Source organism: Heterocephalus glaber, unplaced genomic scaffold, assembly GCF_053883595.1.
Source record: "Heterocephalus glaber isolate CG9 unplaced genomic scaffold, H.glaber_assembly_v1.0 deba00000768, whole genome shotgun sequence".
In the NCBI taxonomy this organism is placed as follows: domain Eukaryota; kingdom Metazoa; phylum Chordata; class Mammalia; order Rodentia; family Bathyergidae; genus Heterocephalus; species Heterocephalus glaber.
In genome coordinates, this window is record NW_028258162.1 from 2,672,315 (window position 1) to 2,697,686 (window position 25,372).

General features: G+C 37.7%; 1 protein-coding gene across 1 annotated transcript in view; it reads right to left on the reverse strand.

Annotated features, from left to right (window-relative positions):
* Positions 1-25,372, reverse strand: part of Itga8 (integrin subunit alpha 8) — a 195,341-nt gene that overhangs the window by 57,938 nt on the left and 112,031 nt on the right. The window contains exons 16-23 of the mRNA XM_004859985.4: positions 21,976-22,031; positions 21,426-21,580; positions 20,079-20,216; positions 19,543-19,610; positions 17,886-18,033; positions 11,955-12,047; positions 6,822-6,901; positions 2,046-2,126 (exon numbers count right to left, since the gene is read on the reverse strand). Coding sequence (XP_004860042.1) covers positions 2,046-2,126; positions 6,822-6,901; positions 11,955-12,047; positions 17,886-18,033; positions 19,543-19,610; positions 20,079-20,216; positions 21,426-21,580; positions 21,976-22,031 — 819 coding nt within the window. The remainder of the gene's footprint in view (positions 1-2,045; positions 2,127-6,821; positions 6,902-11,954; positions 12,048-17,885; positions 18,034-19,542; positions 19,611-20,078; positions 20,217-21,425; positions 21,581-21,975; positions 22,032-25,372) is intronic.

Sequence of the window (25,372 nt, forward strand, 5' to 3'; positions counted from 1 at the left end):
AAGAATAAAGAGTCACAATATAAACTTCAAAAGCATCTCAATTTCACTTAGAAATTAGAGAACTACACATTAATCTTCACTTGCATACTATTTCTTAACTATCAGACATGCTTAAAATTAAAAACGAGATGATTGTAAGAGTTAGTTGATAATGTAAAGGAAAGGAAACTTTCATCCACTTCTTGTGGGAGTGTAATTTGCTGTAACTATTTTGAAAAATATTTTGGCATTATTTAGTAAAGTTAAATGGTGTAAACACTTTGATGCGGAAACTCCACTTCTTGACATGCCCTCTGCTGACATTCTTCCACATACATAGCAGAAAACATGTATGAAAAATGCTGCAAAAATGAAAAAAGAAAAGTCCCAAATTTTCATCAAAAGTGGAATGGATGAATTATGGTACAGTATATTTTTACAGTACAATGCTGTTGTGGAAAGAAGGTGAATGAGCAACAAGTACACGCAGTAAAAGGAGTGAATCGCAAGAATTCATTTGAATGGGAAAAGTCACAGAAGTGTACATAAATATGTTCTCCTGTACATAAATTTTAAAACCCTCTGTTTCTGTAGGCAGGATAGCATGGTCATTTTTGAGCATGAGCTTCAGAGCCCGGTTGCCTGCACTTACATCCTGGCTTTCTATTTTCTACCTGTGTAATCTTCAACTTGTGCCACAATTCCCTCACTTTCACATTTAGAAAGCCAACTGATGAGTGGATAAAGAAAATGTGGTATTTACACACGATGGAGCACTACTCTGCCATAAAAAAGGATAAACTTGAGTCATTTGTAGGAATATGGACGCATCTTGAGATCAAGTTAAGTGGAATAAATCAGATACACAAGCTTGAACATTGCATTTTTTCTCTTACATGAGAAACCAAAAATATAAATAGAGTGCAAAATAAAACATAGATATTAGGAAATGGGGTAACAGATATTTTGCAAAGGGGAAAAAGACCAAGGGATAGAGGGAGATAGGAGGAGAGAAGGGGATGAAAAAAGAATTACGATGTGTCAAGTACACGTGCCAACTCCTCATGAGGAATGTAATCATTATGCACTGCAAACAAGGGCTAATGAAAAGTTAAAAAATTTTAAAAGGGTGCTTAGCACAGCTTGTGAGGGAAAAAAAATGTGCTGACATGGGGTAGCACATAGAAGGCTAGGTAAATACTAGGTAGCATTATCATTCTGCAGTCCACTAGGGAGAGCCTCAGCAGTATCTAGGCAGAGGGACAGGCCCTCTGTGACAGCCTCAGGACAGCACTAAGAGGACCCACAGGGACTGTGCAAACTCCACAGCTGTCCCTGTAGAGGAATGCCAACCACGCAGGACCACAGGACCTGTAGAAAAGGAAGCAAGCCAGGATTCTAGAATCCTGGGGACAACCTGGCCCAAAATGCCTGTTGACAGTTTTAGTCAAGTCGGTGATTTTTCTAAAGACAGGAAAATTACAGTAACAAAATTAATGAAGGTAAGGATGCTTGCAGTCCCTTTCTGACTTCCTTTCCCCCAGGTGCAGATTTTTCAGCTGATGATGATTCTGAGCCTTTTCCTTGAGCACTTTCCTCCTGTCTCTCAAGTGAGAGACCAAAGAGAAAAGATAAGGAATGTAGAGCCCATACATCCTTCCATCTAAGAGCTGTTTATTAAACCCAAGATACAGTACAGTGAAACTAAATGATCATTATGCTAAAATAATTATTGGAAAAGTGAGGTTTTTTTCAGGCACTCACACATTTGTCGATTTTAGTAGCTTCTCATCTATTGGCTTTGACAGTTTGATTGCTGACCCGGCAGTTTGGGGAATTAAGTGATCTCTTGTTTTGATATCCTTAGAGCTAATTAATACACAGGGTTTACTATATTTTCTGTTAGAAGCTGGGATGTATAGAAAAGAATAAAAACTGATAACCAGAAAGAACTGTGATCTCTCCTGCCTTAGGAATACTCTGTATAGTTTTTACTAGTATTCCGTAAGGATTTATGTGCAGAGAACCATGGTTATACTATTGAAAAGCCTTGTTTTATTACTTACCCTCTTATTTCTACTTGAGCAACAGCAGTGACGTTGATTTGCAGACTCACAAAATTGCTATCCGAATGGTCCTTATTGGAACTAAAACACAACGACACATAATTTCAATGTATTTTCTCAGATGTGTTGCACACTACAATCATGAAAACATTCCATATAGTGCAATCAAAGCACACTCATAATCTGGTAGTTTGGAAAACAATGGCATATTCATACAAGGAAATGTTAGGATCCTTTATGATCAGCAGTAATGAAACAACTTCCTATCAGGAGATCCTTTATCTGGAAATACAATTGATTTCTGGAGATGCTAACACTTTTTAATTTCAATGGCTAAACCAAAAAGGCAATGAACTGAGTTCGTTTGCCAGCTTGTACCAAGAACAAATTCCTGAACATCTCTGCATACCATCTTCATGGCCCATCAGATGGGGGCTGACGGCACAGTCAACGCCTGATTTTCCACGCTAATAAAGAGGAGACTGGGCATGAATAATCCAGAACAGCACATAATCAAAAAAGCATTTGCATTTGGCTCTAGAAGGCATCATACCATACATTGATTTGGCAGCAATTTTATCTCCCTTATGGTTTATTTCTTAAGTTAATATTAAAATAAGAGTACATTCACTGCATCCACACTGGCTGACTATGGAGTGGGGTGTGAATTAGAAACAAGACCCAAGGAGGCTGGATGGTACATCTACAGGCAATCCGAGATGACATGGGTGTTTATGAAATAAAGAGTCTTAATATGAAAGGTGTATATTCAATACTACTTATTTAAACAGTGGCAAAATTATTTTCAGTTTGGTATTTCATTCCCTGGAGCAAATATAATTAGATACAAAACTTAATTTTAAAAAATGCATGTGTTAGGCAGTCAGTGCTATAAGGAAAATAAATTATATCTCCCAAGTGGTTCAAGTAATGACTGAGTCCTGGAAGCAGGTGCACTGTATCCACATTTTTTGTCCCTGTGTGCATTCCGCAGAGTCATCCACAGGATCAAGCAGTGTTTAACAAACAAGCACGTGGCCATATCGCCACTTACAGAGCTTGTTTATCTTCAGGTCTCCTTACGAGAAGAAAGCCTTCTCAGTTTGACATTAAACCTTGCTTGGATTCGATGGATAAGCTCCAGTATTGTGATGCTGCAAATGGGGCAGCTTCACACTAGATTTTTAAACTTTCCAAATATGAGGGCTGGAAAGGATCTGATCAAATTCTGCTTTCAAAGGAGGAAGAGGCAGAATTGTTCCCACAATGCTTTAGAAAACCCCTCATTAATTGGATATACTGATAAGGCAACTTAAATTGCAAACACATAGGAAAGATATAAACAGGCAAAAGTCGGGCTCATTTCCTGTCATGGAGTACGAATCACTGGTGAGCTTGTGACATGGTCTTCCGAGGGATCTGTACACCAAAGTTTGAACCCCAGATTCAAGGCCATTTCATTTTCTTCATTTCTTTTAATGGCATGATTCAAAATTCCAAACACTGATAAATCATTCCACTTGTTACAGACCTAATGGTGCCAACTATATTACAAGTAATTCTCTAGTTTGGAAATTTAGATCTAGTTGTTTGGCAGATTGGCCTAATTTTGTTTTATTTCCAGCTCACTACCACTTTGCAGCAATGCAGGCTAGAATTATGAAGAGGTTTTATTGAAGCCATTTGGATATTGATTCTAATGCCTGTTCTTCACAAATGGTAACACAATTTCCATTACTCACAACAGACTGAAAAAGTAAATAGATGTCAGACACTGGAGTCATCTTTGAGCCTGAGTTTTACATGAGGCTAGTAGAGGGAGCATTACTGAAATGCAGTAAGAGCAATGGTGGACTTGGAGTCTAGACTTTCTGGCTGGCTAATTAGAATTAGCCCCTGTCATATAGATGTGTCAAGACACTCGCTACTGCCTGCTAGTACTGTCAACAAAATGTTCATTATGACGTACAACTTAGAAGCTTTTTTGACCTCTTTCCTGGAAGGAAACCTCCCTTGCTAACGTCACTGCTCCATTCAAACGAGTCACCCATCACTGCCAGGGAGGCTGAGCTATTTATGCTGCTGGTGCTTGCGCTCCACAAGCAACAGTGAATTTCCTCTACTGCACCCTATGTCGTACATGATGGATAGACATGTTTTTCACCTTACTACTCCAAGGCCCTTTGCTTTTCCCTATTGTTTTCTATTTCCTCAATTGCTTTTGTTTTCTGTGGTCATTGGAAAGTCAGCGAAGACAATACCCGTTTCAGCATCGCTGAGGAAGTGACTTTATGGTGATTTTCCAAGCCTGTGTGGATGTGGGAAATGCAGTGCGAGACCTGCTTCCTCAGGGAGGAAAATGTTTATGTCAAACAGAGCGAGGGCATGGAAAGAGCATTTCGTGCTAATATTTGGTAACAGGAAATTTTTTTAATTTATTAATTAATAAAGCCCATTTTGTTTTTGGCTTCTATTTATGGAAAAGGGGACTAAATGTGGGAAATGGCAATCAATATATAGTTGTAAGGGTTTAGACTTCAGAGCACTTGGTTTACTTTGTTTTTTTATTTGAACACATTTAAACTGAATCTAAAACTACCCATCTACATCCTTATTAGCACCTTTGAAGGCTGCTAGCAAAGCATACAGATAAGTGCTCACCTCCCAAACATCTTAGTATTTGAGTTTTAAAAGTATTCTCAAATACTTTTATCTCTATAATGTATGTTTTGAGAATTTCATGTTTTAATTGTGTTCCAGTTCCTTCTGTATTTTTATAGTTTTAGGATAATGTTAAATAGTCATGAGTAAAATAGAATAGAATCATGACCAAATTTTAGATGAAGGTGAATGTTAAAAGTGCAGTTACTTCTGTTTTCCATCAAATTCAGCACTTTGTTACTAATTCATTATTCTAAATGTTGCTCTACAGGACGGATGTGGAGATGGAATTTAGAACATTATCTAGTGTCTTGTTGACTGAGTGAACTGCTATTTGCATCTTTTGTGTTATTTATAATTTATTTACAGTGAAGAGAAAAAATAAAATACTGATGAATCTGCATAGCATCTTTGTACCAGACTTTCTTTCTAAAAAAGGTCATGAGGGGCTGGGGATTTAGCTCAGTGGTTCCGCTGCCTGCCCCGCAAGCGCAAGGTCCCGAGTTTGATCCCTGGTACCAAAAAAACCAACCAACCAAACAAACAAAAAAACCCCCAAACAAATAAAAAAGGTCATTCATGTTACGAGCGATGTTATTCTCCTCCTCTAAGTGTCCCAAAGCTTCCTGCCACTACAGAATCTGTGGGCCAGATAACAATGCAGAGAAATAGAAGCTTCAGACTGCTGTGAGGGGTCACAAGGGTGCTTCCCTATGGCCTTTCACCCATGTCAACTTAGTAATACAAACGTATGATTTCCAACATGAAAATAGTTAGGACAAGGTGAGCTTTGGGGGAAATACATATTTCTGTAGACACAATGAACTAATTTAATCATCTTTTGATAAAGAGAGATTGTGGGAGAATCCATTCTGTCTGCATCTCAATGCTAATTTGGATAAAGTAAAAATGTTTTAGAATCCAACAGAAATTATTTAAGTTAAATTTAAGAGAAAGAAAAATTGGTAAGGTCAGGAAATGGTGCCTACGCCAAGTTGGAAAGTCTTCCTCTCTAGAAAGCTGGGGAAGAGGTAGATTGTGACACAGATTACAGATTTTTATAATTTGCTACATTCTTATGACTTAATGTATTCTAAAAAAATCTGAGAATTTTCATGGATGTAGCTATGAAAAGGTAATATGGTGCACAGAGTAATTATTCTAAAAGTTATCACAGTGTGATAACTTAATATCTTGCAAGTGTTAAGATAAATTTAGAGATTAGCAATGTTACATGAGTATTGGCAAACCCAGTTGAAGATACTGGCATTACCATCTTTTCTGTAGTTAGAGCAAGAGGTCAAATAACTGGGTAAAGTACAAATAATGATGGAAGGTTTGCATGTGCTTTCTATATCAGTGCTTTGCAGACTTTTAAAATTGGAGGCTGCAAAAAATATATCCATGTCTCAGGACATCTTGCCAACACATTTACATCTTCCTGAATGGAACATTTCATGAGCAGTTGTAAATTATATTCCATTCGATTTCCTTTCTTTTTACATGGGTCTAGAGCCATTAGATAGATTCAATTAGGAGATAATGGGTTGAAGCTCATAGCTTGAAAGCTCTGGCCAGCATTCCCCATTGCTCTGTGGGTTTTCCTGCTCAGAAAAAGTTAGTTGTGACTATGAAGGACCAAAAATAGTAAACAGAGAATGGATAAAGTCACAGTTGAATTCTGGAATGAGGTCATCCTTAGAAAAAGGAGGCAGTGACCTACAAGCTCAGTTTATTGTTGTTAGATCATTGTTTTACCCTCAAAATACAGTATGTCACCTGCATCCTGCCCTGCTGCTCCCACATAACCCTAAGAGACGCATTCATTCTTGAAAATTTAGGAGACTTCAAGATTTCACGTGCACAATTGATGCTTTTTGCAGGATTTGTTCTATCTCATAAGTTGGTCTATATAACATAATCTCTTTTCAAACACCTAAAATATTCAAAAACATGAAATAATTGAGAAAAATCAAAGGATAACTAGGCCATAAAAGTCTACTTCTAATTTCAGAATAACTTTAAAGGTGAAAAGCTTGGCAAGAAGTCTGTCTTTCACCACCAGTCTCTACATGTTTACATGCTGTCTGTAACACAGGCATGAAAATGTCTAACCTTCTGATTTGGAGATCGAAGTTAATGCTCATGTTTGTTTTCTCCAGATGTGGAACTGCAAATCGGAGGCCCATAGAATACTGGAAACAACAATAAAATGCACAGGATACAAAGTTATTACAAAGGAGGGACCTTATATACAGCATGAAAATTGTTCCTGAGTAATCCCTCAAAAACCCTACCCCGTATCTCGGTAATGTTGTCTTATCTGTTTCTGCACTCAGTAGCTGGGAGAAGAGAGGAAGGTATGCAATGTATGCCCGGAAGATTTAGGTCAACAGGCAGAAATGAAGTCTACTTTATAGTAATGCAATTTCCGAGTAGGGTAAAATGAAGACCTATTACCTGAAGAAACACAATGAAAAGATGGGAAATTACAGTGAGATAGGAAGCACACATTAACTTATAATGTGTCATACATAAAACTATAACTTGTACAGTGGCTGAAACATAGTGTATGCTAAAAAATACTTGCTAGATGAATTAATGGTGTTGAGAGTACTTGGACAAGAAAAGTAGTTGTATGACAAAGGACAGATCGATTGAGTTTGTCAAGTGACCTGGACTCCCCTTCTTTAGTCCCTCTCACTTCATGGCCCTTGGTTTCTTTACATAGGGAAAGAGTTTAGATCATCCAAAGCTCAGTTCTCTAATAGTGATCCAAACCAAGTGCTCCACATACTTTGTTATAATATGTTTTGCTAACAACTGAACACATAAATATGCATTCCATATATAACTTTCAATAGAAAACTGTTAATTATGAAAGTGTATACCAATCAACTCTCCATATAAAGAAATACACTGCATCCTATACAATTATGATGCATAAAGTTAAGTATCTGGTGGGTAAATATTGGTAACTTTATGACCTATGCTTATCTATATTTTATGAACTAAGAAATAAATTTTGTGTTTATAAAAAAAAGATCCAGGTCACTACACATTTTGGTTCCCTTTACCCATTTAGCCCTGTACCCCCTCTTTTTCTGCCATCTCTCTTTTGCACTAATTGTACCAGTTTAAGAGAGGAGACTGATTTGTGAGTCTATAATGTTTCTGTTTGATGGACATTTATGTAGCTTTTGAAATTATAGCTGTGTATTCCTATTAATGCAATAATGTGGATGATGCTTCTAGTATAATGATCAGAGAAGAATACAGGTTTTAAATTTCTTTGTGCAATGTGTATCTGCTGCGATTTGAAAAGTTTATACATGAGAAAACTACTATATAACAGCAGAGACATACTATAAAGAACTATTTCAAAATAATACGTTAGGGTAGGGTTATAGCTGTATAGGTTATTTTTTTCCTCCTTTATTTCCCAAATTTGAAAAGCTGCTCTTATTTTTATAATTTGAAAATGGATTAAAAATGGGGAGAAGTAAATGCAATGATAGTATCAGGAAGGAAGTAAAATAGTAGCTAACATGTATACAAAATTATGTTACTTACTGTCCCGAGCATTGTACAATGCCTTACGTGCCTTATCTCATGTAATCAGGACAACCCTGTGAGGTAGGTACCGATACTGTTGACATTTTACAATTTGGTGGCAATCTGAGGATTAGAGATTAAGAGCCTTGCTCCAGGTGCAGAGCAAATAAACTATAGAACTGGAATTTAATTCCTTGCAAGCTGATTCCAGAATCTATATTCACAGGACTACAGCTTGAGAAGCAAATCAGTAATAAAAACTCATGTGAAAAACAATCAGTAATAATAATGCAGTAATAGAAAATCCTCCTTTTTATCATAGATTATCCCCCAGGTGCGACAGACCCTCACTGTCCTAGAAGCTGTACTTATGTCATAGCATTGTGCTGTTCCCCACTTTCCTACAAGAAGGTGTTTTCCATTTCATTGTGACTACTAAGCTATCACAGCTGATAAATGGCAGAGCTGCTATTTGAACCCACAGGTGCCTTGATTACAAAACATCCACCCCCTTGGCCCCAAGAATGAGGAAATTCTTTATAATTGCAAACATGCAATTTTCCTTCAGGCCTCCTTTGCACATAATCTCCTCTCTTCTTTGGGAGATTTTTAGTATTTGTTTATTTGTTTGTTTTTTCTCCTGTGTTTTCTATTTGGAAAATTACTCAGACTTCAAATGTCTTGCAATGAATTTTCTGATGCCAGCTGTTTTCCTTTCTATTCTGTCTCTTTCTTTACTACCACTCTCTGGTCACTTAATTCACAATATGCTTATTTTGGATTTTTTACTGAATGAGTATTGTGTTTTCAGATTTATATTTTCAGACTAGTTTATTAGTAGGCACAGTGAAAGGGCTGAAGAGCCATTGTTGAACAAATGAGGGTGTTTGGGTCTTGACTGCACACATCCCATTCTGGGACTCTTACTGGACTGAGATGCAGGCTGCCTAACACTGGCTTTCATCGCAGAACAATGCACAGGATGAAGACACAAGAAGGCGTGTCGATGTCCTATTGTTAGGAGGTACGTGTACTCTTAACTCATACCCAACACTGGATCTCTGGACATTGATTCTAAAAAGGATTTTTTTTTAATTCTTGCTGAGAAAATTTGCAAGTTGTTATGATTTTTATATTACTATAGTTACTATATAAAAATGACTTCACTATTTAAAAATCAGAAGTAAAACTTCTGAATGCTGTCTAGGATATTTTGTTATGTTAAAATTAAAAATCACTTGAAAATGATTTCTTAAAAAATATTGGGACTCAAATATTTCTGGTCATTTACGATCCTTTTTTAATATATAGGACTTCGTTTCCATTTGGAATTTTAATACAATGCACTGAGAGTCTTTATAAAGTACACAGAGAAGAAGTAAATAAATCAAAGTTTAATAACAAAACAGAATGCAATAAAATTTGATGTGTTTAAGGGCATTAAAGAGAAGATAAGAAAGCCCTTAGTTTTGTTCTACTATAGACCTCAGAGATAAGTGAATATAAACAATTTGGTTCCCTACTTCTAAAGATTATTTGCTGATAAAATGGATTGTCATCCCTTCACATAAACACATTCATGGTTAAGACCACACTGTCACTTTTATACTTCTCTTTGAATGACATGGGTGGCCAGATTTTGTTCCAAGGTTATTCTCAGTTATTGATGTTCTTAGACAATCTCTGATCTAGATTTAACAGGCGTTTTATTGCTGGAGAAGGAAGGAATGACCACATCAACAGATGCTAACCCTATTGTCATCCTGGCAATTCCTATCTATCTGCCCTTAGGTAAACCTCTCATATCAAATTGGGTAGTGGACTTTCTTTCTGAAAACTAGCAAAAAGATTTACTAACTTCTAAACACAAGGATTATAATGAAAAATGTTCTCACATCTCAGTTTAGACGTCACATTCTGCCTCTCATGTCCTTAGTTAATTAACTAATTAATTTGCAGTACTTGGATTGAACCCAAGGCCTTCACACTGAGCTATATCCCTTTCTGATTTCTTAATTTTGAAGCAGGAAATCATTAAACCATTAAATTTCCCCAGTGTGGCTTGAACTTGCAAGCCTCTTGGCCTTAGCCTCTCAGAGTCCTGGGATTATAGTTGGGGGCACCACATTTGGCATGTTTTTTTTTTTTTTTCTTTAAGTTTCCTCTATTATCCATTAGTTTTTATCCAAATACTTTCCACAGTTTTGTAGACCAAACAGGACATGGGCTTTGTGGTCAGGCATGGTCTGAGACCAGATTCTATCTTTCATCATCTGTGTGACTTTGATCCATTTGATTTTTTCAGGCCTTGGTCTCCTCATCCATAAAGCAGAGAAAATACTTGACACATAGGGTTGTTTTAAAAATTCAGTGTAACATAAAAAGTAACCCCCTTCACTTGTGAGAAGTTTATAACAGGATAATCAATATTAATGTGTTGTAAGAATTTACCTTTTATATAAATATTTTTGACCAAAGAAGTTTACACTTGGCACATTTTTTAAATACCCAAGGCTACTCCAATACTATAGCATAAAAGAACAAAAGTATTATTCTAGCATAATATCTTGATGCATAAATTAGGTGGTATTTGAAAGTTTCAAATGCTTAGGCAAATGTGTGAAGAACTGAGCTAAGAGATTTGTCTACTAGAAGATTATTCTCACCTGCACAGTGGACGTGAGTACCTGCCTTCCTCAGGGAAGGAAGGAATTCAGCAGTGACCCCAGAGTTCCTCTTAAAGGATGGCCAAGGGACAATAATTCTTTGTAACCTATTGAGAAGTTGTCCCAATACAAATTTATGCAATTAGAACCTTTCCCCAATTTTTTTTCAAGCAGGTCATTTCACTGGAAAAGATAAATATCTAAATTTTAAATAGAAGAGTCTGTCAGGTTCAATTTATGCAAGTTTTCAGTATGTAGCATTTTCATATTTCAGAATTATTTCTGACTTATGACTTCATAAAATTCTTGACACTATGATTTTGATTATAAGGAGGAACCCTATGTGTACTTAAACTGTGATTGCATAAAATAAATTTATTGTCCACAAGTAATCGTGAGTAGAAAGTTTCTAATCCTGGAAACAGAAAGAATATAGAAAAGGAGGAAGAGGAGGAAAACAATTTTCAGTTTTTCACAAGCATGTTGGACACTATTATAAATTTTTTCCCTTGCTACAAAACAATTTTCTGTACTGACTCAAGACTGGAGTGTGGTGGTGTTTTATGAAAATACTGGGAAGGTTATTCATATAAGAGGGAAAATGGAAATAAGTGATTTTTCTCTGCTAAAATCATTTTTAATTAGCTTATTTTAAGGTGTTTTTTTTTTTTGCTTGCATTCTATTTCTTTTTTTATTCAAAGAAATCTGTGGTAAAAGTCAAAGAAAAATATTCAGAGAAAATGACTCTATTTAAAAAAGTAAGTCTTCATAGCTTTGTTAGAACTAAAAGTCCCCAAAAATGTAAGGTCTAAAGAGCATGCATATAAAAGTATACATCTTTTTGTGTTTTTAATTTGTGATTATGACTGTGTAGGTTAAATGCTCAGTCCCACTACCCCAGTGATTTCCTGCCTAATTTATTTTAGCTGCTGCATGTTGAGTTTGCTGAGTGCTAATTGAGGAGCTTTGCACTCATTCTCTGTAAAATTCAGTTAGACAGAAATCAGTGCTGCCTGCTTCTCTTACATTTGTTGCAGCCACCATAGGGTTCCCGAGGTCACACACCACCATCCTGGTCACATTCTCCATTTTGTACTCACAGCTCAGGGGCCGAAATCCCTGCAATGGGAAAGAACACTAGCATGAGGTCAGGGGGCAGGATAAATTACTACATCCTGTCACAAAGCCAGGCTGGGGGCCCGGCAGCTCCCCTTGATTTCAAACACCTGTGCGGGGAACTGTGCACAAAAACTACTCCGTGACCATTGCTTCAGAAGAGAAACCTGAGAGAAAAATGTAGAAATTTAGGAAGAAGGATGTTGAGTGATAAACACATAGTTTTCATGGAAGAAAATAATGCTTAAACAGTGTTTGTATGAATATTTTGAACATAATTTTTAATGTTAATGTTAAATTCAGGGCATGAAGATCACAAATTAACAGGAGTAAACAGGCTTATTCCTTAGGTTATGAAAATAAAATGACAGCAATATGTATAGATTATCATAAGACTCAACACTTGCAAGAGAATTGCTTAGGACACAAATTTCTTGTATATGGTCTCATTTTGAGATTTTATAATCTACTTTGTTTCATCTTCCAAATAGTTAAGGTGTAAAGAGAACTCCTTTATGTTTAGCCAGTGCTTTGAATCTCCTTCCACTTTCCTATATCATATTCTGATTAGTGTTTAAAGAGATGCTTGAAAATATATGCTGGAGAAGGTCTCAAGGTTATGCTGATGAGAAGGAGGGAAAAAGAGGTTTATTTTCACTGCCCTCTGCTCTTTCCTATACCTGCCTGCTACTCCCTCCTGCCTAGAAATCCACCCCTGTATTCTCACCAGATTCTGTTTCCCTCCTTCAAAACCTAATGGCCCTATCCTTTGTTACACATTTGATGAGAGAAATTTATGCTAATCCATTATTTCAATCTAACTCATAACATGTCATCAATCTGTTGCTTGCTACCCTCATTCCTAAAGATAAACTTGCAATATGATGGTGGGTGGTTAGGGTAGGAGTTTCAAGCTCATTGGCTATGGAATCTGCCCCAGGGATTGGTGGAGACACTTCTGGGTGTGTCTGGGGGGATATGGAGGTGTGGCCTTGGGTACTACTGTGTCCCTCTCTCCTTCCTCTCTGGCACTGTTTCCCTGCTCTGTTTCCCAGCTGCTATGCTCCACCATGATCTCTTCCTTGGAGCCTGCCATTTATGAGCTGCAACTGTGAGCAAATTAAACCTGCCCTCCTTTAAGCAGTGTGAATTGGGTTATGTGTCTCAAGGAAGAGAAAGCTAAGTAATACAGATGGCTTCACAAAGAAGCACCCCTTTGAGACCTTCTGTCCTTGGGAGAAGTTCATGTGAGAGGCTACCAATATGGTGATAATTTACCCATCTGTCAGCAAGACTGAATTTTATATAAGCAATGTGACTTTTTTCAAAGAAAAGTGCCACAAATGATCCTCCATTCTTTTCTACTTTGTTAAGAAAAGCTCAGAACTAAACCAAGGAGACAAACCAAAAAGCTAAACAAACTCCAGATATCTAAGCAAAGAATTTTGCATGTTTGTCACACACTTCAAGACTGTATGCTTCAGGAGGGCAGGGGTTTTGCAGCTGTTTGTTCCCAGTGCCTGGGGCAGGGTTAGGCACAAAGCATCCGGTGGTGCCAGGGGGCAGAAGAAGGGCAGCAGCTCACACAGGGTAACTAAGTCCTCTCCTGGTGTTACACAAGTAGACACACACACTATTTAACAAGGAGTTAATCCTTGATCCTTGGAGCACCGTTTAGCACTTTCTCTCTCCAAACATGCTGAATGATATATTGCCAAAGCCAAAGGAGCTTAAAAAAAAAAAAAACCACCCTTTTTCCAAAACCTGGTAATCTTCCCTTTTCTCAAAGGTAGGTTTAGCAGATATTCAAGTTCTCAGGAACTCACAGCTAGCCCTAATCATACAGAGATGTTTCCTGCTGAGATTATTAACCCAATCATGAAAACAGAACAAAGAAAAGTACCCTAGAAAAGCTTCTAACAGCTCACATATGTTCCTTGAATAGGATTCAAAGATTTAGTTTCTATAGTGAATATTTTTATCTTACCTAAAGGTCAAAGTTTCCATGGACATTTTTTCAGCTTCCTAGAAATAGTTCTTTGACATCAATCAAAGATTTCTCTCCCTCCCACATCCTTTCCACCCTTTTTTATAAATATTTATTTCCTTTCTATGATGAGAAAAACAATGAATGGTTTTTCTAGATATTTCTAGATTAGTTTTCTTCGGGATATTTTTAGCCCTTAGAGCTATATGAATCATTCAGCAATTCATCCACTAAAATTATTTACTGTGGACCTGCTAGTTACCAAATCCTAATAAATAAGATCTTTTGTCCTCACTGAATTTTTAATTCTCATAATTAAAATAAGTAATTACAAGCAATTTTTTCAAACAGGGTCTTGCTATGTAGTGCAGGGTGATGTTGAACTCTCTATGTAGCTGAGGGTGGCTTTGAACTCATGGCAATCTTCCTGCCTCAGCCTCCCAAGTACTGGGATTACAGTCATGCACCACCATGCCTGGCTAGTAATATAAGCAATTGTAACAAGCAATGGAAACATACAATTTCAGTAGAGTTTGGTAAGTTTTATGATCATGATAAAGGACGACATGCACACAGATTTAAGAAATCAAACGGCATTCTGGAGGAGCTAACATCGAAGCTGCCGTGAGAGCATAACAGCGCTTGAAGTGGGGATCATGACAGTTTCTACATAAACTGTTATGAAGATAGACTTAATTAAATACACGAGAGAGCTCAGAGCAGTACCAAGCGCAGCAATTTTTTCAACAAATGTTAGTCCCAACTATTATTAACTGTCAATTATTAGTGCGTTTCAGTTGCTATTGAGCCCAGAGGATGAACAAAGCATGTGTCAGGGAGAAGACACACCCAAGACAGTGGGTGAACTGAAAAGAAAGTCAGTCCAGGTGGAATTTTAGGCATGTGGGCAAAGGAAGGAGTCAGCTACTAGGGGGAAGGCTGTGGAGATAAATAGGGGTGATAGAGTTAAGGGCCTCGGAAGTCACCTGCAGGACCTGAACCTCATCCTAAGAGCCATGGGGAACAGTGAGGGGTTTAAGCCAGAGAGTGTCAGATTTGCACTTAGGAAGATGATTTTCTCCGAAGTTCAGGGACTGGAGGTAGGAGATGGATTAGGAGATGGTTCAATAATCTGGGCATCGAGTGGAGGCAGATGGTGGGGGTGGCAGTGAGCGGAGGAAGGGACATGGACTAGAGTGACTGAGGACTGATTTCAGGCTTTGGAAAGCAGGTGGATGCCAGATCCATTCTCTGAGATGGGAGGTGCAGGGGAGAGGAGTGGATGGAAAGAGGGCTGGTGAGCAGTGACCGGGAGAGGTTTAGGTGGAGATGAATCCAAGGCACCTAGAACTGCCAGGCTCAGAGAGACAGCAAGTAGACCAGTGGTTACCAGCCCTGGGAGAGGAGAGACAGGAAACTGGTTTTTAATGGGTACCGTGTCTGTGTGGGCCAATGAAAATGTTCTGGAGGTGGGCAGTGGCGATGGTCGCACAACATGAGTAGTGCAGTATTGCACACCTAAAAATGGCTGAAAAGGTAGATTCGATCTTACATGTGTTATTGCAACAATAATAACACATGTGGTCCTTTATTCCCAGAAAAATTGAGAAGAAAGGTCAATAAAGGAAAGTATAAATACAGGCTGGCTCCAGTCAGGTTTCTAGAAAAAGTAATGATCAGCATCTATTTTCTAAAAGACAAATGTTTTCAATAAGAGAACAACAAAATTACACTTAGATAATCCCTCATTATTTATCCCCTCTAGGAAAAAAATTTATAGTTATATATAAATTATAAATATACAGTGTTCAAATAAAAAGGCACACAAACCCCAAACTGCTTAAATGCAAAGAAGAAAATGGAATGTGGTTTAATCATCTAAAATTCAAAGACTGAACTAAGTTTCTCCCCAAGGGAAGTTGATAATGAAAAAAAAATAGTTAAGGGCTCGTTTGAGATTATGGATAATATTTAGTGTAAAATTTATAGCCAATGACAGAATGATAAGCACTCTCTCATATTTTCCATTGCAACAAAGTGAATAGTAACTTGGACATTTTGCTAAAAGAACATTCTAGAACAGTTGCTTTGTTCAACAAAGTCAGAGGTGAGGTGACACAAAGGGAATTTAAACAAAAATATGAGCGGAGCCCTGGAACATTTAAAAAAATAACATCTTTGAGCTTCACTCTCATGTTTGTCTTTGTATTTTGGCGTGGAAATATCTGTAGGAGGTGATATTTTTCTTTCTTCCTTTTTTTGGTTTTATTTGTGCATATTTCCTCATGAGATGACATTTTTGATTCAAAATGGTTATTAAACACCATCTTTATAAGCTGTGTGTATAAGTGCTCTCATTGATTACCTTGAAGTAACCCTAGTAGAGAGATGAGAAGTATAAAATCGCATAACTAGAGGAACAAGAAAATGGGTTGGATACAGACCATTCACTGGAGAAAGGGAGGCACAAATTAATTTTCATGTTTGAAATGGGGAAGGGCAGGTTGTAGAGGTCCAAATACTTTTGAAAAGAAGTGAGATGCATTTTCTCTAACCAATTTCTCTGCTAACAAGAGAGTTAGAACATTTTTGGACTTTTTAACCACTTTATTGAGATATGATGGACATACAAAAATCTATACATATTTAATATACCCAACTTGATGCATTAACAATTTTTTCTATTAATTTCTTCACTAAAAATGCATCATGATCTCAAATGGCCATCAAAGACACTTTATTGTTATTCATCTAGATAATTCAACTAAAACAAAAAATTCACAAGACTAAAAGTTTGAATAGAGAATTTTATATTCCCCAAGCCTTTAAAACACCAACATCACAAAGAGAAATCCCTTTTCATTAAATTATTCAATAATTAGAAAGTGCAAGCTCCTTAGAGCATGCAATATTTGAAAACTAGTAAACATTTAATAATTTTTAGTTAAATAAATCCATCAGCGAGTAATTTGGGGACACCTTTGGTGTGCCCACTTCTATAGAGAAATGTGAAATGTGGTTTCTGCCCTTGAGTTCATGTATTTCTGAAATGGAAGGACTCTCTCCTGTTAATCTATAATATATTTATAATGGTTTTTTAGATCAAGAGATTAAGAAGACTGCAGGACCTTAGGTTACACAGAGTGGGGAGATTTATGTTCTGATAATGAACCGGAAGATTATAAATAGCATTGGTGTCACTGTTACAGCCTAATCGGCCTCTTCTGGGGTCATTACAATGAGTTCAGCTTCATGGGCTCCTTCCCCTTCATTTCTTGCATTTATTATGGGCATAAGGTGATTTTCATCTCCTGCGCACCAGCAACTGTGGAATATCAGGTTTTTCCTGGTCACCGTCCCAACAAGGGGGACCAAGAAGAAAGAAAATTGAACTTGTTTTCTTTTCCAGCTCTGGTCCAGGCTGTTATCAGTACTCAGCAGGGATGGGCTGGACCTTCTTCCCTAAGCAATAATAAAAACCAGGCCTCCTGCAACCTGCCTGAAACTTGAAAGGAACTCAAAGCAAAGCATGAGAAGCCAGCGAGGATAAGGAGTTAGTTTGGGAGGTTAGCCGATACACTCCATTGGCCACATTGGCTGATTTTGTTTTCTTCCTTATTTTAACTCAGAATCGTTGGCCAACTCATCTTGGCAATCATAGCAAAGGAAGATATCAACACTGTGTGTGTCCATCCCTCTTCCTGGCTTGTTGCTATTAGGATTTGACAAAGTAAGAGACCCTTTTGCTTGCTTTTAGGAAAAAAGAAACTCAGCATAGATGAATTTACTTGAACTCAAAAATATTCTAGAAGTCAAAAATACACTTAGCTCTTCATAGAATTCGCTGACATTACCTTGTTATTGCGTTCAATGCCAACATAATCTGCCTCTTCTGGGATCATCACAAAGAGTTCAGCTTCATAGGCTCCTTCCCCTTCATTTCTTGCATTTATTATGAGTGTAAGGTGATTTTCATCTCCAATGATAATCTGATCCTTATCTCTGAAAATGGAGTTTATCAAACAGTTAGATATTCTACTTTTCTGATAATTTAGATATTTTATTTAACACTTTAAGAAGAACTTTTAAGAGGTGAAGCCATGAAAGACTCTGTCCTCACCAATGGATTCATGTCACTTTGTGGAAGTCAGATAGTTATTGAGAGAATGGCTTTGTTAGAAAGTTCAGTCTGTTTTCCTCTCTATGTATCACAAATATCATTGTGCCATGTTGTGATCCTTGTACACAGGCCCTTGTCACAGCCTGGTGATATATTCTTAGGCTGCCCAGTTTCTACAACTGTAAGCCCAAGAAATTTCCCTTATTCCATTTTTTATATATTTATAAGAATTTAGGAAGAAAAGAAAGAAAATGGGGAATGTGAGATGAGAGAGAGAGAGAGAGGGAGAGGGAAAGAGAGAATCCTTCCAGTGTGGTCAATTTTTAGCTACCAGCCTACTTAACCACCTGTTAGCAAAATTCTTGCAAATTTAACATTTGGCTTCCAAGCCAGAACGAGGTAGCTGCAGCACACTGTACTTTACAAAACACATACATTAGGAAGAAACAAGCTATGGGGAGAAAGGAGGAGGGGAGGTTTTAGAGCGAGAGGGGAACGACTACAAAGGGGACGATAAAGAAGGGAGGCACAGGCTGATGGAACAGGATCTGAAATGGCCGATAGAGGGTTTTGAAGTATTCTGAGGAAACTTAATCGACTTTGAACTCCAAATCAAACCAACATTGGGGAATGCCTCTTCCACTTTTGACCCCTACTCAAAGCTATTGCTTTTGACGCTTGTGAAATTATAGAGCTTGGGGAAATTCCCCTGGAGAAATCACCAAGAAGATTCCAAACATGGCAGTGAGATAGCTCCTGGGAGAGAAGGGAGGACAAATCTGCCTTTTCTACCCGAGGATGCTGTGCATCCTTGTTCCATTTCTTTCTCTAACATAATGCCGCGCCATCACCAGAGCTGGGGCTGGGCTACCATGAAGCCTTTTGATTCTTATGTGACTTTGTGACACATTCCACTTTACTCCCTAGTGTGCCTTTTAAGTTTTTTTTTCCAGTAAATTAAAATTAATTTTGTTTTGACAACCCCAAGGATGCCTTTGAGTCATGGGGTGCTGTGAAACTCGTTTGGTTAAGGTGTGGACAGATCCAGCCGGTATGAATCCTTTGCTCACTGCACTGAGGCAAGTAAATATAACTTGAGCCACCCTATACATGTATTCACTTTGAGCAGAAACACTTTTTTCTCACTTTTGCTGAAAGATGAAAGGGCCCAGTCCGAATCTCAGGGTGTGTCACTTCACACCAATGACAAACAACTGACCTACCCACAGGCAAGCCGAAGTGTGGCTGGGCTCAAGAATTTCACGCAATGTTTTTCTTCCGCTTCTTATTCTGTCCTTGTTGTTGGGAGTGTGTACTTTCGTCAGAAAAGCTTTAAACAAACACCTGTATTCCATTAGCTGTAATGTACATGTTTATTGATTGAGACTTACGGTCTAGCTGACAGCTTCAAGTCGGGAATGCATAGATTATCTTCTCCGCAGTCCACCAGGATGTGAGCCTGTGAGGTACAAAATTACACATCAGGGATAAACTAGGAAAACCCAAACCTTGTACTTTCTCTTGAAAATCCCACACAACTGCACAAAGGAAACTAAAGCTTTAGTTTCACCACATCTGAGTCTACCCAGCTCCACCCCACAAGGTGACCTCTCACAATTGCCTGGTTGACTTATAGCCCAGTTCCTATTCCTTCCAGGATGTCTATGAAGAATGAAACCCTGGCACTGTTTGCCGGGGTTCAGGCTGCATTGTTTTCCTTACAGCCACATTTTGAACCAACTAAATATTGGTTGCGCAAGAAGAAGGGCTTCTGAAAACACAAGGATGCACTGTTTCAGGAAATGTGTTCAGAAAAACTCCCAAATGTTACATTCTGTGAACGGGGATAAAAGCAGAAGGGGCTGGCTTCAGTCTTCAGGTCACAGCCTGACTAGGAAAGCACCCTCAGAGCGCATCAAGATCATACCTGTTCAGTAAGCACATTGTCCCTGTAGTAGTTTAATATTGGTTTCACTTCCAGGCCTTTTTTAAAGGTGGAGTCGTCCAAACTGTAATTCAAACTAATGTTGATTGGAGATAATTTATCTCGGAATTCAGTTTCATCCTAGGGAAAATGATCACAATCTCAAATAGCTGCAAGATGTTAGTCTGTGAAAGCCAGGTAAAACTTAACTTTAGTCAATGAAAGTAAGTGATGAAGGCATTATTATTCCAACGGACTTATTAGACCCGTGCTGATTTATTCAGTACATAGCAGCCAGCATAATTAATATATGTTCAGGGGTGGGATGTTTTACAGCCATAGCCTTACTGAAATAAGCTTCTAAGGTAAACTTCCTGTTCTCCAGGCTCTCACCAACTTATGTAGAATTAGTCAACTCTCCAAATACAAGATTACACTGATGTACCTTAAATGTCATGGAAACCATCATGGATTAGGATTTTTGTTTTCATGAGGTTGGTACAATTTTTGAGTTCTCTTGGGCTCAGAGGAAGAAAACATCTTGGTTCTCTTCCTCCTCTATTATTTCATTAAGCTCTTGCTTGCATGGACTTCGAAACACCTTCAGCACATGTGAAAAAAGAAAACAGAACTTTTCCAAGGGAGGGATGGGCACCAAGGAGCAGGCACTAAGCACACAGCAGGCAACGGCACCATTCAGCTGTGCTAACCCGGCCATGATTGGATGTAAAGGTCGTGTGTGTGTGACCTTTCATTCTCAAGTGTGGTCTTCACCAGTCCCTTACAAGAGCAGGAGAAACGATAATGAGTGGTCACAGCCTAACAATTGGCAAAGACGGGATGCTGTATTATAAATATTTTTACTTTTAAAATTTCCTGGTAGGTTTTAGAGTTGTAAAAACACATTACTTTTTAAAGTGTACATTTGGAAACTGCATTTAATCAAAGCTTTGGATGCCTGAATGTGTTCCTAAGTTGGATCTGAAATGCACACTGATAACATCTAACAAGACATACTGACACAGGATAAAAAAATCAAATAAATCAGATTGAACTTTTATGTTTTTTGTGTTGGGAGGCAGTTAAAAATGAAAACCACCTGAGTTGAGTGCTGTTATCAAGATTTTATTTAAACCAAAAAGAAGCCTTAGAAATTAATAGCATCAGATCATTAGGTTAGTTGAAGCCAGGGTCAAGAAGAGAGCAGTGGGTCATAAAGTTGCCTCCTATGAAAATGAAAATAGACAGATAGGAGTCTCTGGAGACAAAGGTAATGGTTCATTGGAGGAAAATGGTTGGAATGCAGATTTGCATGTGAGAGGCCAGACAAGTGATTTCTGGACCACTTACTCGAAGGTAAATGATGAAATCCTGGCACTGGAGGGCTTTCTGCCTCTTAATCAGCAGAGGGAAGACGAGATGGGGCTGACGGTTACGGAGGAAGAGTGTCCGTTTGATGGCTCCTTTTCGTTTCAGGAAATCTAACTGCAACTCAGCCACCAGTGCTAAAGGACAGAAATGAAGTAAATATAATCGGGGGAGGTAACAGCGAACACAGCACCCTATCAGGGATATAAACTTCTATTGCAAGGTGCTTATTCAGGACACATAAATTTTCATAGTTGAGATCACACGTGACACAATGAGCCAAAAAAATTTACAATATACTCTCTAAGCTAAAAGCTTTAAATCCACATTGTCATTTTCTCCATAGTTATTGTTTATAGATAATAATTCCATCAATTATTAACATCATACTTAGGTACAAGGTTCTACATATGCACTAGACATTCAGGTGTTAAGAAGGGCCTCTCTAGTTTTCTAGGGTCTGTGCAGAGAAATGCTTATTGTTCAATTTTCTTATGATAGTAGAAGAGAGTAAAAATGAAAACAAGCTCACCTATTGTATTTGGAATGCTCTGGCCTGCTACAGATGCACATACTCTTAAAGAAAAGCTATGAGAAAATAATAGTTAATAATTTATTGGTGAGTAAATTTTAAATCTGAAGTAGAAATGCTCCTTTCCTTCATCCCAGATTAAATGCATGCATCATTTCCCCCATCCTTCTAGTTTTATACACACACACACACACACACACACACACACACATACACGCACGCGCTGTATATCTCCCAACAGTCAACCACAGCACTAACACGATTAAGACAGGTAACACTGCAAGGGCCGGGGATTTAGCTCAGTGGTTCCGCCACCTGCCTTGCAAGCACAAGGTCAGGAGTTCAATCCCCAGTACCAAAAAAAAAAAAAAAAAGACAGATAACACTGCATAGAAGGCGATACTTGAAAATAGTACTATAGGTTAATGGATTTGATCAATTAACATCCTGCTGTGTTTATTCTGTGAATACATACGAGTATCTTCCGTGTGCCAAAGAATGAAGAATTATCAATACTGAGAGGGACAGTAGCGGAAATGTCTGGAGAGTAGCATGAATGTGGCCCCATTTGCAGCACCTAAAGATAGTGTGGCTGCAGCATCCAGTAAGATGGGGAAGTTGAAGGAGGCATGGCTGGCTTCCTGATTGGAACAGGGCTTTGAACTACACTAAAGAATGTGAATTGGATCCTAAGAAGCATCTTCATAATGCTTGAGGCACTCACTTGAAGGAGAATGGAACTTGGTGGTACTTTGCTGTGGGGAGCTAAGATTGGAGGCAGAGAGACAAAAACAGGGAGGAGAGAAAGAAAGTAAACAAGGAACTTAAAGCAGCTGTCTCAAGCTCGGTAGGCACACTGACACAGGTATAAAGACAATAGAGGATAGATCTGCATGAAAGACATTTCATAGTTTTGCCTTGAGCATGCCCTAATCTCAGTCCAAAGAAATGTCTACATGGCTTGTGGGATGACCAGCACATGGCCCTGATATGTGGCTGTGGAGTGAATGAGAAATGCCCGGTGATCTCTGCCCGACTTTGCTGAATGTTCTCACCTCCCCCCTGAAAAATTCTAGCAGCCAGCATTAGAGATGGGGTCTTTTCACATTTCTAAGAAAGTAGAAATATAAAAACTACATATTATAATTTAATGACAAAATTTTTACTAATAAAATACTATAGCATGATCTGAATATTTCTATGGAATTCAAAAGGAGTAAATAATCCCTAATCATACTTTAATTATATGTCAGCTTCCTGTGTCAAGCATAATGAAAATGTGTCACATCTGGGATTCATCTATCTCAGTGACCTCAGTCAACGTCTCCCTTCAGGGTAAATAATTCGCCACATACCATTAAGCCAAAAGTTTCCTGACATATCTGTGCTATTACAAGTGTTTACACCACTTCCCCAGAGAAATCACAAATTCCAACCCACTTCTACTTCAATTAGAATTATTCATGGAAGATGAATACTTAATCATGTCTTTAAATTCTGTAGCATGTTCGGCTTCCAAAATTTGGAATTTTTTCTGGGCCTGACTTTTTTGGAAGTACTTGGCTATGTATTAAAATCATCTGTTGAGTTTTTTCTATTTATCATTTTTCTATTTATCCTCACTCTGCATAGACAAAACTCATTAGCTTTTATAATATAAATTCATATTTGTAAATCAATTATCAACGTATAAATTAAAATAATGTTAGATACAGTAATTTAACATGAACAAATCAAAAGTATTATACTTTTTGAAAAATGAATAAATTACAGCTCGGAAAGTGAACACTATTTCCTCTTTTGTGAGAAGGTCTTTGATAAATGATGTTAGCTCAAGGTTACTCTTGATTTATGGATTCTGTGTCAGGATACATCTATATTTCTTTCTTAATTTTCCTTTTCTATTACTTCAATATCATTAGCAACTGGATGCCTTTAACGTTTTTCATCCAAGTTTAATATAACCACTAAAACTTACTGAATTATTGGTAATGGCTCTGACCTAAAACTACCGGCTTTACAATGTCTTTAGCAGAAAAGACTTTGTCAAGTCACAGATTTTCAAGAACTGCGTTTTGATCTAAAAAGAAAACCTCAAAATTGTGGACTGACAGGGTCATTCTAAAAATAGAAAAATGTACTTCCACACACATATATACACTATATGCTTTTATAGATCACAGAATTAGGTCCTCTTGTGGGTCAATATTTAATTAGTACCTGTAGGGTGTCAGCAAAAGCCACGACCTATTATTGAATTAGCATTAAAATTTCAAACTGGATTTTATGGTCATATTCAGCATGCTCTATTATTTTGAATGGGTCTGATTGGAACAGAAAAAAATATGGAAATAACCCAGGTCCTTCAAGTCATAAATCTAAACCAAACTGTGGGCAGTGCCTCTGATCTGCTGAGAAGACAGCACAACGCAACCCAGGGGCCTCTCAAGTCAACTCCTACTCTCAGCTGCAGCACTGGCCCCGCAAAGTGACTGCTCATAGTCGTGTATGGTGGGGAAGGAATGAGATACGCATGAAACATGATTTAAAAGTACAAAGCAATTCACTCTTCACCCTCAACAATTCAGTCCTATGTCAACGATGGCAAGTATCAGATTTCACTTAACGCTACTCATATCTGAAACGCTTTTTTTTCAGGTTGGAGATGCAGATAGTTACGTTTACAAAATGAACATGCTTACTATTTTTATAGGTATATTAATACTCATCAAGCTAGATTTTATTTTCTTTTTCTAACTGAGTAGTGCCAATAGCAGACATTTTATAGAGCTACATAGCCAACTGAAAGACAGAAATCTACTGTGATGGTAGTGAGACACTATCTGTAAACTACAGCTTACATAATAGTGTTCAGATTTATAGTATAAGGTTATATCAAATACAGACAAGAATTACACCAGAGACAATCAACAGAGGGCTCTCAATCACTTTGGAAAAACTAAGCTAAATTCCTAGGAAAATAATAATAACAATAATCAGAGCTATGCATTCTCCACTGAACCAACTATTAACTTTCCTGGTTTAAAAGTAATTTTTTTTACAAAACCAAATGGGTCCCATAATGTTGTTAATGTTACTTACATCTCATTAAAAAAGTCCATAAAACTAAAGCTCCTTAGGAAAAACTAGTTCAAGTAAAGCACATTGCACAGGAGAGTGTGCTACCTGTGACTAAAAGAAGTCCACAGAGCTAGAAACCCTCAAAAAGAGGACTTCTTGGGGGGATATGGAAGTTTTAACCTATGCTCAAGTAGCATTCACAGTTCATTTAAATGTTCATTTAATCGCGCCAGGGTAAGGGAAAATGCTGGCTATTTTGCATATTTTCTCAGATCAGGTTTTCATTATACTATTTTATGGTTTTAAACCACTTTAA